The 14,902-nt window shown below is 40.8% G+C and overlaps 1 protein-coding gene across 3 annotated transcripts in view; it reads right to left on the bottom strand.

Moving 5' to 3' along the window:
- Zyg11b (zyg-11 family member B, cell cycle regulator) overlaps nt 1–14,902 on the bottom strand; it is an 84,427-nt gene that overhangs the window by 22,344 nt on the left and 47,181 nt on the right. For all 3 annotated transcript variants that reach the window (XM_063236505.1, XM_063236506.1, XM_063236504.1), the window contains 4 exons: nt 14,463–14,603; nt 10,582–10,758; nt 7,775–7,839; nt 506–605 (listed from right to left, as the gene is read on the bottom strand). In XM_063236505.1, coding sequence (XP_063092575.1) covers nt 506–605; nt 7,775–7,839; nt 10,582–10,758; nt 14,463–14,603 — 483 coding nt within the window. The remainder of the gene's footprint in view (nt 1–505; nt 606–7,774; nt 7,840–10,581; nt 10,759–14,462; nt 14,604–14,902) is intronic.

Genomic DNA, 14,902 nt, shown 5'->3' with positions numbered 1-14,902 from the left:
GTAAATATCAATGAACTAATTAGGCTGAGTCACAACCATTCACTGTGACAGACTCCAAGGGCAGACTAAAATATCTGATCAACATGAAATTCCTCCATATTTAATCAGCTTGACTAAGGCTGGCTGATACACTTACTAATTTTTCTGGCACACAGACTGCAGGGAAAATAATCATTGTTTTTTGTTTTGTGGAGAAGTTTTTGGGTTTTTTTTGGTAATGGGGATCAAACTCACGACCTTGTACTTGTGAGGCAGGCCTTCACACCGCTGAACTAAATCCCCAACCCCAAAGTGGGGAGGGGATACAGGGTCTTGCAATGTAGGTCAGGGTGTCCCTGAACTCACTATGTAACCCAGGCTAGCCCCAAACTTGTGGCAATCCTCCTGCCTCAGCCTCCCGTGTGTTGGGATTATAGGCATGCACCACCACACCTAATCCCAGAAAATAGTAATTGTAATAGGAAACAATTGCCTGTAGATAATTATTTAGCAAGAATTGCAGTACCTTGGCAGCCAGGATGGAAATAATAGCAACCGCCATCCTTTGCATGTTTTGATCTTCATGATTGCAGAGCCACTGCATGACAAGTTTGGCTGCTTCGAACCTAAAAACAGAAGGTTTTATAAATTAATCCTGGAGAACAAGGCACAATTTCAAAGCTCTAGTTGGGAACTGCTGCTTTAAATTTAAGTCGATAAAAAGGAAAGAGAAAATTCCGCTTAATTGATAGTAAACAATAATAACAAGCATTTGGAGATCATACTTTAATTCTGACAACATTTTTTTTTTTTGTCGTTTTCGTTTTTATCGGTACCGGGGATCGAACTCATGACTGCCTGCTTGCAAGGCAGGCGCTTATGCCGCTGAGTTAAATCCCCAGCCCCCTGACAACATTTAAGAAAGAAATATAGCATGGAAAATATGGTCAAACCTGGTATTTCATCCTCTAGAATTACAACCTATTTTACATTTCCTTCGTGTGTCTCTCTCTCTCTCCTCTCTCTCCTTCACTCTCTCACTGACACTACAGATTGGATCTAAGGTCTCAGGTATGCCAGGCTAGTCCCTTAGTGTAGTGAATAACAATCAAATACCCCTACTTCTCATACAGACCACTTTATTCTAGGAAAGACAGGAAATGTTAAAATGTTACTTAGGACAGCTAAGAAAGGCAACACTGAACCCTCTTCTGGTGAGGGGCAGTGCTGAACCTTAGCGCCCCTTTGTTTTGGAGACAGCCTATTGCTGCATAGTCCAGGCTGGCCTCAAACTCCCAGTGATGCTCCTGTCACAGCTCCCACCCCTGCTGGGATTACAGACATTCGCTGACATCTGGTCTGGGGTCCTAATTGTCCTGTACATGCAAGGCAAATGCTCTAGCTCAGAACTACATTCCGAGTCCTTTTTTAAAATTTTACCTTAATACAGGATCTCACTGAATTGACCAGGGTGGCCGGGAACCTGCTGCCTTGCTCAGCCTCCCAACTAGCTGGAGTTACAAGTGTGTAGCACCACTTTGATGGGCAATAGTGATGTTATTAATGGATCACTCTTATCAATTATGTTTAGAATAAGCTTCCGGAAGGCAAAGATAGAAGCAGATGTGCTGATCGAATGTCACGACAATAATTCACAAGAGAAATCATTTTCAGTCTAGTCCAAGAGGTAAAAAGGGAAGTGAAATGCTGGAATTCTAGAAAAGAGTTTTGAAAACAGAACTGGGTTTGCCAAAGCACTGAATGTGGGAGCGAAATCACAGAGACATTATCTTTTTTGTAGGCTCATGCTTTAAGATTCAGCACTGTCTTCAAGAAGCTTTCCTTTATGAGTTTATCACTATCTTCTCCTAGTGCTTCGTTTTTAACTGTCAGAGATCTGAAACAAGGAGATCTTTCCTGAATCCCACTGGCTAGGAAGTCCTTGAAGGAAAGGACCTTATCCTTTACGCCAAGCATCAACACAACACATAAACAGGGCCTAATACGTGTTGGCCGAAAGCTTATACTGAGGCAGCTCAGTATGTATTCCTAACAGCGTTTTTATTTTTTGATGTTGTTATTCCTAACATGTGTGTCTGTAGCTGTACTGCTAATTGATTCCAGGCCCTTTGCATTGACCAACACTCCCAATCCCCTTTAAAAAAAAAAAGTTTTCTGAGACAAGGTCCTGTGAAATTGCCTAGCTTGGGGTCAAATTTATGATACTCCTGCCTCAGCCTCCAAGAGTGCTGGGATTATAGGCACACACCACTATGCCCAGTTCCTACGGCCATTTCTAATGGGCCCATTATTGGCATCCTTCTCTCACTCTCTCTTTTTTTTCCAATGGGGTTGCTACACAAGCACTCTATTACTGAGCTAAATCCCTAGAGTTACAGAGAAAGTCAATAAAGAATGGTAAAAACTAACTTTTATAGGCTGAGAATGTAGTGAACACACGTAATTCCAGCTACTTGGGAGGCTGAGACAGGAGGACTGTAAATTTGAGACCAGCCTGGATAAATTTAACATCCCAAAGTGCTACATCCTTAGCATTTTTCTATAGTAGATTTCCAACAGGCTTCCCCGTCTCCACTGTTTTCCCTTCAATTTGTGCCTGCATATTAGTAATAAATAAACCTGCCAGAAAGCCTAGGCATAACGCCACTCCTATGCTCTTAGAATTCTAGGCTCTAGCATGAACTGATACCGTCAAATCTTCTCTTTTTCTCCCTACCCCATGTTTACTGTGAAATAAATTGTTCACTAGTCCCAAACACTCCCTGTATTACAGCTACTCATTAATATAGCCTGGTGATTCAAGGTTCCAATTACAAAGACAGGTTTTAAATGCTAATTCTACTTACTGTTAATAATAATAGAAAATTTATTCATGTGAATCTATGCAGTCAGGTCACAAATAACACCATACACTCTGGAGTCAACTTGGATTTAAATACCAGCTCTACCATTTAGTAACTTTGGAATCCTAGCAGGTTCCTCCATCTCTCTGGACCTCAGTTTTTGTCTCTAAAATGGTAACAAAAGCCTATGCCATTGGGTTATTGTGAGTGTTAAATGGTATCATCTAGGCTAGCATGTAGCTTAGGGGCACAACTCTTGCTTGCTTAGCATACGCAAGATTCTAGGTTGTACCCCAGTATCAAAAAAAAAAAAAAAGATAAAACATCTACTACTACAGGGGCTGGGGATTTAGCTCAGTGGCATAAGCACCTGCCTTGCAAGCAGGCAGTCATGAGTTCAATCCCCAGTACCGATAAAACAAAACAAAAAAAACCAACTACTACAGAAGCTGGCACAATAGTAATTACTGATAAAGGTCTACATTTATTTATTTATTTATTTATTTGGTACTGGGCATTGAACCCAGGGAACACTAAGCTGTATCTCCAGCCTTTTTAAATTTATTTTAAATTTTGAGACAGAGCCTTGTTAACTTTGCCTGGGTTGGCCTCAAACTTTCAATCTTCTGCCTCCATCTCCCAAGTAGCTGGAATTACATGTGTGCACCACCATACTCAGCTGGTAAGTTAGTTTTCACTAGTGTTACTATTATTGACTCCCTCCATGACTCTATTCATGTAATTCCAGAATGTATCACTCAACTAACTCTCTTTTTCAAAGCAATACAGTAGGAATACAAAAATCAGAGACTCTGGAGCTGGACATGGTGGCTCTCATCTATAACCCTAAATACTCAGGAGACTGAGCAGGAGGATCCCAGGTTCAAAGCCAGCCTAAGCAATTTAGCAAGATTCTATGTTTGAAAAAAAAAAAAATGAAAGAAAGAAAAAGGCTCTGAAATCCATCTGAATTTCACTCTAGACTCTGCCACTTATTATCTTATTACCTTGAGCAAGTTACTGAGCCTTTTTGTGCCTGTACCTCTGTTTCCTCACCTGTAAGATGAAGAATGTAAGAATAACAATTTCACTAGATTGTGGTGAAGACTGAACAAGCGCATGTAAAACACTTTAGCATCTGGGCTGGCAGTAACAGTAAGCACAGCATACACGTCCGTGGTCACTATCTCAAGTACCATCACTAAAGTGAAGTCTTCAATGATCAATCAGAAATCCTTTCTCCTTCCTCTGAAGTCCAACACATTCTGTCAGTATCTCCTCTATGAAAAATCCCCTCTCATGCTATACTCATTCCGCCATTCACACACCCAGCTACTACACACCCACCTAAACACTGGAGACCATGAGATAAGCAGTCACAGCCTCTGACCACAGAGGCCCAAGTCTAGCACAGGGCACGTGACGGCCTGCACCTCGACCTCCTACAAAGCCTTAGTCACAGGTGGGGCTGTCAGACAGAGTATGTGGCGCTAGGATGGAGGATGTGCTGCTGGAACTGACTTGTGGTGCAGTTTTAGGGTCAACGGTGCCTCACTCTAGGTGTGTGTGCTCCCTGCCCTAAGGGAGGGTAGCCGGGTGGGATGTGAGGGGCAGAGGCAGGGGCGCCGTTGCTTGCTGCTGCTACTTCGCCACTTTCTGTCTTTTTTTTTTTTTTTTTATGGGTACCGGGGATCAAACTCACGACCGCCTGCTTGCAAGGCAAGTACTTACGCTATGAGCTAAATCCCCAGCCCCTCCACTTTCTGTCTTTCTGCCTTCTCCTTGCTATGAACTGCTTCTCCTCTGCTATGCCAACCTGCCTTGGAGCCAGCTGACTACAGTCTGTAAACTGTAAGCTGAAATAAACTTTTCCTCCTTTAACTTGGCATGTTGGGTATTTTATCTCAGCAATGAGAAAAGTAACTTAAGGCAGTGCATTACCTAGATTAGAGACAGACAAACTACAGGCCGTCGATCAGTTGCCTGCTTCATGAAGTTTCAACAGAACACCTGTACTGACTTGTTTACCATTTTCTAAGGCCCTTTGTGAGGCACAATGAGTTAAGTAGTTGCAACTCAGACCTCACCACCCACAGCTCTAAAACATTTATAATCCCGCCCTTTACGAAAATGTTGAGAACCCCTGGGCTAAATTAGAGTCTTCTGTAAAAGAATGAATGTATCTTCCCCTTTTACTTCATTGCCATGTTCAGCACAGAGGTTTGATGTTTATAAAATAAAATTAGCAATCTACATGAGACATACATAATTATGCTTTTATTCAAATATTTATTTTAAATAATAAATAGAACAGCTCAGTCCTTAGCCATACCAGATAGCACTGTATTCTGTTATCCAATGAAAGGAAGTCTCAGTAATGCTGCTGCTTGAGGAACATACTTTTCATAAATCATGAAGAATAAATTTCCTTTATAAAAACATCGTTATTAAATATATTTTAAAACAGTAAAATGAAAAAATCTCACTTTTTTATTTTGGTTTTTGTTTAGAGACAGGTCTCACATGTGGTGCTGGCCTTGAACTCGCTTATACAGCTTAGGCTGGCCTTGAATTCACAGTGATCCTCCTACCTCAGCCTTCCAAGTGCTGGGATTACAGGCATGCGCCACCATGTCCAGCTACTAAATCGTCTTTATAGTTCCCAAATCATAACACCCCTTACACAAGGCACACCCTTTAAACTTAATGAAGGGGGCTGGGGGTTTAGCTCAGTGGCATAAGCACCTGCCTTGCAAGCAGGCGGTCGTGAGTTCGATCCCCGGTACCGATAAAAATGAAAAAGACAAAAAAAAAAAAAAAACTTAATGGAATAGCTATATGGCTACTTTTTAACCTCCACTTAAAAAGTCTCTTCCATAAGCCAATACCAAATAATGATATAAGAAGAGGTATGGTACAAAGAAATGAACACTAAATCTAAAAACAGAAAGCTGGAGTTTTACTAGTCACAAAATCACGAGCAAAACACTGAATTGCTATATTACTCCATTCTGTGTGTGTGTGTGTGTGTGTGTGTGTGTGTGTGTGTTTTGGTTTTGTTTTGTTTTTTTTTGAGAAAGGGTCTCCATATGTAGCCCTGGCTGGCCTTAAACTCATGATCATGATCCTTCTGTCTCAGCTTCCTAAAGATTGCAATTATAGGAGTGTGGTTCAATGCCTGGCAATTTCTTCATTTTTTGAGTAGGGATAATAATGATCACAGAACACAATACAGTGTGGGTATTCTGTAAACTATAATCAATATAAATTCTTTTTTATGACAGTGTCTTTACTTCTAAATGATTCTCACCATAACAAATAATAATACAACAAATTCTTGAGTCCTGCTATTTAGTAATTTAGATTAAGATAAATTAAGTACAACCAAAGCAACAATACCGGTACAATATTCAGTGTTCTGACACTTTGTCAAGGCTGGCTGCCATTTCCTACAAGTTACAAACAACTATTTACTACTTTTCCATAGAAGGCCTGGACCTTCAAGACAATGCAAGGGACAAACTTGTATTTGTCGCCTTTCTTTCCCAAAGAATTGCTGTTTTTTCTATTCCCTATCAGATCTAAGAAAGAAAAATTCAACACTGATACACAGTATATGTTGCTTAAGCTAAAAGGCCAACAGACAATATATACTTATTACATTTCTCAGAAATGTGAGGTAAAAAATAAAAAAAAACTTTGACTACATTTGTACAAAGAAGCTAGATAAACCACTCTTCAAAAGGCAAAGGGATTGTCAGGTTGTAGTGGCACATGCCTGTAATCCCAGTACTCAGGAGGCTGAGGCAGGAGGATCGTTGCAAGTGTGAAACCAGCCTGGCCCACACAGTGAGTTCAAGGCCAGCCTGAACTGCATAGCAAGACTCTGTCTCAAAAAAAAAAAAAAAAAAAAAAAAAAAGATCTACTATGTCTTGCACAGAAATAATTTAACGCACTTCATGAGACTAGGACACAACTTTGCTAAGGCTTCATATTCCGTAAGTTATCTCCAATGCCGACCCATGAGCAGGCACTTCTTTCTTCTCCTACTCATTTGTGCCACAGTTTTCATGGATTTCTGGCCAGAAGTCATGGCCAAGCCATGGCCAAGAGGTAACCCAGGACTTTTGCCTATTCTGCTGGAAGCAGGGGTGGAAGATGGCCACCTTCTCCCTGGTCTCCTCAGTCCTGCCACAGTCATGGGGCCCCAGGGCTACAGCTTCCTTGGCCTTGAAACTCTGCACGCACAATAGTGAGTACTGTTCAGTCTCACCCTTTTCCCGTGCCTCAGTCCCAGTTCTCTCATTCTGTGATTGCTTCTCAGACTCCAACAGCAGCTGGAGGCCCTGAGATGGCTGTGGCAACTGAGGCCAAGGCAAGTGGCCCTAAATGGCATGATGGCCCTTTGGGTCGACTGACCGCAGCCTAGGGTCTGCACTTCTATAACCAATGTACATTCTTTTTTTTTTTTTTTTTTTTTTAATCGGTACCGGGGATCTAACTCACGACCACACACTTGCAAGGCAGGCTTATGCCACTGAGCTAAATCCCCAGCCCAACCAATGTACATTCTCAAGCAAATAGCTATGAAAATGGATCAACTGGGTATTAAGAAGGCCAAAGCATTACATTCAACAGAGTAGATTTAGCATCCTTTAAAGCAACCTTACACAAGGATATCTGATTCATGTTTTCTTTGTTTGTTTTTGTAACAGGATCTTAACATGTAGTTCAGGATGTCCTCAAATTTATTACTCGGCCCAGGGTGGCCTCAAACTTTGGGCGATCCTTCTGCCTCAGCCTCCCGTGTGCTGGGATTACAGGCCTGTGCCATTCCACCCAGTCAGTCAAAGATTATTGTAACTGGTAAGAAATGACTTGAGACAAATTTCTGAAATTTCAAATTTTAAGTTTTAGAATTATCACTTGCCTGTTGAATGGAACATCCTGAAGGATTCGGTCACTGCAAAGTGAAAGGAGGCAATTCTTCTGTAACTAAAGAAAAAGAAGGGAGGAAATCTAAATAAAATATCACTGTTATCTCCCCTCCCCTTAGAGAAATTGAACTGAGGACCTTAAGTAAGTGTTCTACTACTGAATATACCCACTGCCTAGTGACACACCATCAAGGAATTTTAGCCAGCCTGATTTAAAGATCATCTGAGTCTGGCCGGGCGTGGTGGCTCATGCCTATAATCCCAGCACTTGGGAGGCTGAGGCAGGAGGATCATTGCCAGTTTGAGACCAGCCTGGGCTACAAAGTGAGCTCAAGGACTGCCTGAACTGCATAGCGAGACCCTGTCTCAAAAAAAATAAAAAATAAAAAATAAAAAAAAAATTAAAGATAATCAACTGTAATTTAAGAACTTAAAGAGCAAGTAGGCTACATTTTGGCCTTGAAATAAAGTCTTGGGTTTTTTTTTTTTTTTCATTATTAAAGTAAAAGTTGCTGGGTGTGTTAGCATGCACCCGTAATCTCAGCATTCAGAAAGCTGAGGCAGGATCATTGCTACAAGTTTGAAGCCAGCTTGGACTACACAGTGAGTTCAAGGCCAGCCTGAACTATATAATGAGACCTTGCCTCAAGAAAACCAAAAATATTTTGAAAAAATTTTTAAAGTGATAGTTTTTACAGAAAAGAAGATAGTAGGCTACCCCATCAGCAGAGCAGGCTAATTGGGAAGCAAAGAAGACCCAGAAAAAATACAGTAAAGTTAGCTACTCCATAGACAGAACAAAGTAAAAAATAATTTTAGATCAGTACAATCAAATAAGCGTAAATAAAAATATGGATCATTCACCGACCAGTAAAAGTAGGTTCAGTCCCTAGCACTGCAAAAAGAAAAGAGAAAGTACATCATTATAATGGAAGAGCCATTCAGGTTACTGTATTCTTATGAATCAAAACCATAACTTTTATTTTATTTATTTACTTATTTATTTTGTTACCAGGGATTGAACTTAAGACCTTTCCCTTGCCACATAGACCTTATGCTGCTGAGCTAAATCCCTGGCAAAATCGTAACTTTTACATGACTTCAAAAAATGTCATATTACGTATTTATTAGCTTTTTAGCTTGGAAAATTGCTTTTTAATATTTTAAAGAGATTTCCAGATTCTGTTGGAAGCTTATCTAGAAAAGACCTAAAATAAAGGTGCTCAATCATAGGAAAAAAAACACAGATTAATGGGAAACATAAAGCTAGTGAAGACCAGGTGTGGTGGTGCATGCCTGTAATCCCAGCACTCAGGAGGTTGAGGCAAGAGGATTGATGCAAATTCAAGGCCACCCTGGGCTACAATATGAATTCAAAGTCAGCCTGAACTGCATAATGAAATCCTGTTTCTAAAAGACAAGAAAAAAGCTAGCCAAGAAATAGTAAAACACATAAAATCAATATTCTACTTGCTTCACAGAAGATGAGTGGAGATTATAATAATAGAAGGAATGTGGGGCTGGGGATTTAGCTCAGCGGCATAAGTGCCTGCCGTGCAAGCAGGCTGTCGTGAGTTTGATCCCTGGTACCGATAAAAAGGAAAAAGACAAAAAAAAAAAGAAGGAATGGCAGAGAAAAACAAAATAGTACAAAATCCCAATGAAAGCAAGTATACCTAATGAAGAAGGTTTCACAAAAGTTTTATATTCAGCACAGGGAGCCAAGATGATAGGACAGGCTATGCTTCACGATCCACTTACCCCACCTGAAATAGGCAAAGTTATCTGGAAGATGGGTAGGGAAGGAGGTACCCTGCCCCCTCTGCCATCTTTCTCCTCATTTCTTTTGCAAATAAGTAGTAATCTGTACTGGATCCATAAAAATAAAAGAGCAAATAAAGCTATCCTAACTAGTCTCTGCAGAAAGCCCATTCCTTCTCCTTTATATGGAAACTAATTTTCCTTTACAATCCACCTCAAGGCAGACATGCATCTTTAAGGAAGCTTTCTTAATTTTCAATTGCTCTCAATGCTTCTCCGGTGCGCTCAACATTGTAGGTTGAAGAGCTTCTATCCAAAAAGATTGCTCAAAGATAGTTCAGATGTCAGTTTTTCAGATTTTGGAACATTTGCATCAACTTTACCAATTGACAATCCCTAATTTGAAAAGCCCAAAATCCAACAGTTTTAGAGAATCAGGTGTCAAAACTTCTGGTTTTCAAAGTACTTTTGACTTTGGGTTTTTGCACTGGGGATGCTCAAGCTGTCCTTGTGGGGTAGGGGTAGTGGGGATCAAACCCAGGGCCTTGCACATACGCTTTGCCACTGAGCTACATCCTGCTTCCTTAGCCCTCAAAACTGTAATATACACACAACGTGTTTTTCAGTATTGGGGATTGTTACCACCTGGGACTCCATTCAACTACAACCATAGCTCTTTTTTTTTCTTTCAAGACAGGATCTTATTAAACTGTCCAAGCTGTGTCCAAATTTGCAATCCTGTTGCCTCAGGATGCTGGGACTACAGGCATGCACTACCACAATCAGTTCATCTTTAGACTATTAAGTTTAACTGTATAGAGGTAAAAGGAAAACCATGAATGACTCATTTTGGGGGGAGAGAGACAGACAGAGAAGCAGAGAGAAACAGAGACCAAGTCTTGCTATGTAGTCCAGGGTGGCCTCAAACACAAAAATCCTCTTGCCTCAGTCTCCCATGTGCTGGGATTACAGGCAAGCACCACTATGCCCCTGCTCCTAGAAGGACTATTTACTATGTTACATATTCATATGTGCTTACCTGCTGGTGATTGGGAAAATGTTCCATAGCTTTGAGCAGCAAATGGGTCACATCAGCCAGCAGTCGGACAGGCATTCCTGCAGCAAGATCCTGCTTAGTTAAGTTAAATACGCAGGCGCTTGCAGCCAGTTGCACTGGTAAATTCATAGGGTGATTTCTCATCCCAGTAACCACAAGCTGGAAAAAAAAAGTCTTCTTAACTCACCTCATAAATATAACCCATCTTCATAGACCAACATTATTCTGTCAAGCTACAATTTTTCTTTGTTTCTCTTTTATTTTTGACACAGGGTCTCACTATGCAGTCCAGGCTGGCCTTGAACTCTCTAGATAGCCTATGCTGGCCTTAAACTCTCAGTAGTCCTTCTACCTCAGGCTGCTGAGTGCTGGGACTAGAGGCATGTGTCATCACACCAAGCTCTGATCTATAATAATTTAAAGATGTCTCAAGTGGGCCGGAGATACAGCTCAGCGGCAAAGTGCCTGCCTGGCAAGGTTGTGAGTTTGATCCCTGGTACAGGGAAAAAAAAAGAAGCTATCTCTAGTAACTCTTGTATCCTCATGCACAAGGAAACTAACATAATAGCAGTTACAAATAAGCACAATTAATGAATAGATCTTTTCTACACAGTGCCCATTTTTGTATTCCGAAAACCTGGTAGAGTGCCTTTATGTGGACCCACCAGTGAGTAATAAATTTTCACTGACTTGAAGAGGGTAAACCTGTAACAAATTTCACTTTCAATTCCCAATCTTCCTTTCCTTCAGAACACTACTGAAGTTAGGGGCAACTGAAGTCATTCACCTCTCCATGGCCTCCACTGTGTCTCCTCCTCATCTTCCCCAAATCCTTACTATTTCTCATTATCTGCTGAAGACCTCACTTTCAACAACCCTAAGGAAATGAAAAGAAGCAAGAGGGCACTTCAAATCCTTACCACTTCACGTACCAGCTCCTTAGTGCCACAGAAAGGGCCATATGTCACCTGTTATGGTTTGCGTCTGGAAGGCCTCCCCAACCCTTATGCAGTCATGGAGGCAGCTGAATCTAGCATTTGTGATTGGTTTGCTGGAATTGATGATGTGAGCCACCCAGGGTCAGAGCCAGCACACAATATAAGGGAGAGAAGGTGTGTTTCCTCGCTTTTTTTGCCCTTTTTGCTCTTGTTGTTTGTGGCTGCCATGAACAATTGCCCCCAGCCCTACCACCCTATCTTTGAGCCAGCTGAATGTGAACTGAAACCTCAAAAAAAAAAAGGTAAGACAAATAAACCTTTCCTTCCCTAATTTTAGTGTCAGGTATTTTGTTTCAGCAACAAGAGAAAAGTAGCCAAGACACACTGCTGCAGGACCTTCCCATACATAAGCTTCTCGGGGCCCCTCTTGAGTTGCCCTCTTTTCACAATGCCACGATTGAACGCAGAGTCTCGGGGGCACTAGGCAAGTGCTCTGCCACAGACCTGCACCTGCAGGCTTGAGCCCTCCTTTTACATTCCCTTCTATTCAAGGGCATTAGCTGGATTCTCCTTTAACTCCTACAACACTTTTTTATTCCATAGTGGGCCATTCATATCAGCATATAAATAAGCCGTTTTTCTCCCAGCTTAAAAAAAAAACAAAACATAAACTCTCTTTTTTTTTTTTTTTGTTTTTTTTTTTTTTTTTTGGTCTTTTTCTTTTTTATCGGTACCAGGGATCGAACTCACGACAGCCTGCTTGCAAGGCAGGCGCTTATGCCGCTGAGCTAAATCCCCAGCCCATAAACTCTCTTTTTAATCCAATTTCCTTAGTCACCTTTTTTCTTTGCTAACTTTTACACCAAAACTCCTTATAAGAATTGTCTATATTCTTTAATTTCTGAATCATTCTCTGCATGAAGGGACAGATACTTCAAATCAGGAATACAGATCTAGTCCATTGTGGTTCCAGTCCAAAGAAAACAACCCCTACTCCTGCCTCCCAAAAAATGATGCATTTACCAAGCATCAATACCCCCTGATATACATAGAGGCAGGTATTGGGGACAGTGCTTAGGGATGAAATGTCAATTTTTTTGTTTTTTTTTTTGGTACCAGGGATTGAACTCATGACCTCACACTTGCCAGACAGGTGCTTATGCCACTGAACTAAATCCCCGGCTTAGGGATGAAATGTTACTGGTTCCCATTCAAGCACCCATTCTCAAAATGTAAGCTATTTAGGAAATCTAGTTAATTCTGGCTCTGCCACTGACTTATTCTTACCCAACCACACTGATGCTCAGCTTCAAATCTGTAGAAGTTAAAATCTCTCCCGTCAAACTGTTGTACCCATTAAATAAAGTATTAAATATAATATAGTCCCATACTTACCAGCTCCCAAAACTCAGTGTGCATAAGAATCATCTTGGGAGCTTATTCAAATGCAGATTCCTATCCCCCAAGTGGGGCTCACAATTTTGGGGGGAGGAGACACAGTTAACACAGGGCAGCATACTTAGTTACATTCTAGCCCTGGTCTTATTTATTTATTGACAGGTTCTCATTAAATTGTCCAGGTTGTACTCAAACTTGTGATCCTCCTGTATTACGGTTTATATCTACAATGTCCCCCAAAACCTCACACACCCATAGGTGGAGCTTCTGGGAGGTGACTGGATCATGGGATCGCAGCACTCATCACTGGGTAGATCAACGGATGGGTTTGCAGCTGGGTGTGACAGGGAAGTAAGACCTGGTGGGCCGCAGTAGATCATTGTAGGCATGGTTCTTATTTCTCCCTCATTGTAGGGGGCAGGGGTTCAGCTCAGTGGCACAAGTGCCTGCCTGGCAAATGTGAGGTCGTGAGTCGATCACTAGTACCAAAAAAAGAAGGAACTCCTTTAATTTCTCCCTCACTCTTCCCCAGATCTCCCTCTCTTCTTCCTGCATGCTCTGCCTTGAACTGTTTCTCCTCTGGGACACCCCTCTGCCATGCTGTCCTGACTTGAAACTACCCAACCAGTGACTAAAACTTCTACAAACTGTGCACCACAATAAACTGTACCTCCTTTAACTTGTAGGTGTTGGGTATTGTGGCCCAGCAAGAATAGGAACTAAGACATTCTGCCTCACCTTGAGTAGCTGGGATCGGAGTGGCATAAATATGTTTTTAAAATAAGCAATATTCAAAAATAAAATAGCAATATTCTAGTGGTCCACAGGCCACATTTTGATAAACACTGCCCTAAGCAATCAACGAAATTAAGAATCCCTTCTTACAGCTGGGGATGGTGGCACATGCCTGTAATCCCAACACTTGGGAGGCTGAGACAGGACAATCATTGCAAGTTTGAGACCAACCTGGGTTACAAAGTGGCTCAAGGCCAAAAAAACAAACTCAAAAAACTGTTAATTACAAAAGCACAGAAGGGGGCTGTGGATGTAGCTCAGCAGCATAAGCGCTTAACCTGCCTGGCAATTGTTAACATCCTGCATTCAATTCTCAACACCAAAAAAAAAAGCACAGAAAGTTCCAAAATGGCATGGAAAAGTACCTTATAGAATTCTAACACTGTATTTCTAAAAAGAATCTAAGTGGAAAACAATACAGGGTTAGCACACTCTGCAATGTATGGATTCCAGTTATACTCGCATTTTCCACTATAGTTGGTGATAAAATAACTTGATGATCCCTGATTTTAGGTAATTAAGTATGTACTGGAAGCATTAATATTTTTTAATGAGATTATTTTAAAACCTCAAAAACACTATGCAACTCTATCATTTAAACTAATAATTGAAATCACAGTTTGTCTCTCATTTATAAATAAAACTCAAAGATTAAATGCAAATTTTCTTATACAATTATTATCTACTAGGGAGAGAATTTCAAAGTTTAAACAACCAGTTTCTTATTCTTACCTTTAAAATTTCTGGCTTTGTTTTCTCCATCACATGAGTCAAACTAAAAAGGTGAAACAGAGCTTCTCGTACAAAAAACGCCCGTTCACTGTACCGCTTCAGTGCTTCTGCAATCTGAGTCTCATTGGCTTCTCCAGACACCTTTGAACACAGCCAGAAGATTAACTTCCAGAATTCTTTTCAACCCTCTAACTTTACCTATACATCAGCTATAAAAATGGCATCTGGGATAGTTATGTAAGACTTATAATATATGGGAATTATTCTTTGAACCCAATCAGAATACTCATCCTAGAGTTATTAGGCTCAGAATCTAGCATAAGCCTAGACGTAAAATTTTCTATATCGAATCTAAAATAAACCTCAAAATATTTAACACTACTTCTAAGACTGTACCACGTCATTAGACTCTTGTCTGCCTTCCCATCCTACCCCTTTTT

Source organism: Cavia porcellus, unplaced genomic scaffold, assembly GCF_034190915.1.
Source record: "Cavia porcellus strain 051 isolate PalLab524CR breed Dunkin Hartley unplaced genomic scaffold, mCavPor4.1 scaffold_25, whole genome shotgun sequence".
Taxonomy (NCBI): Eukaryota; Metazoa; Chordata; class Mammalia; order Rodentia; family Caviidae; genus Cavia; species Cavia porcellus.
Note: the sequence above shows the minus strand (reverse complement) of the source record. Positions and strands in the feature narration are given on the sequence as shown.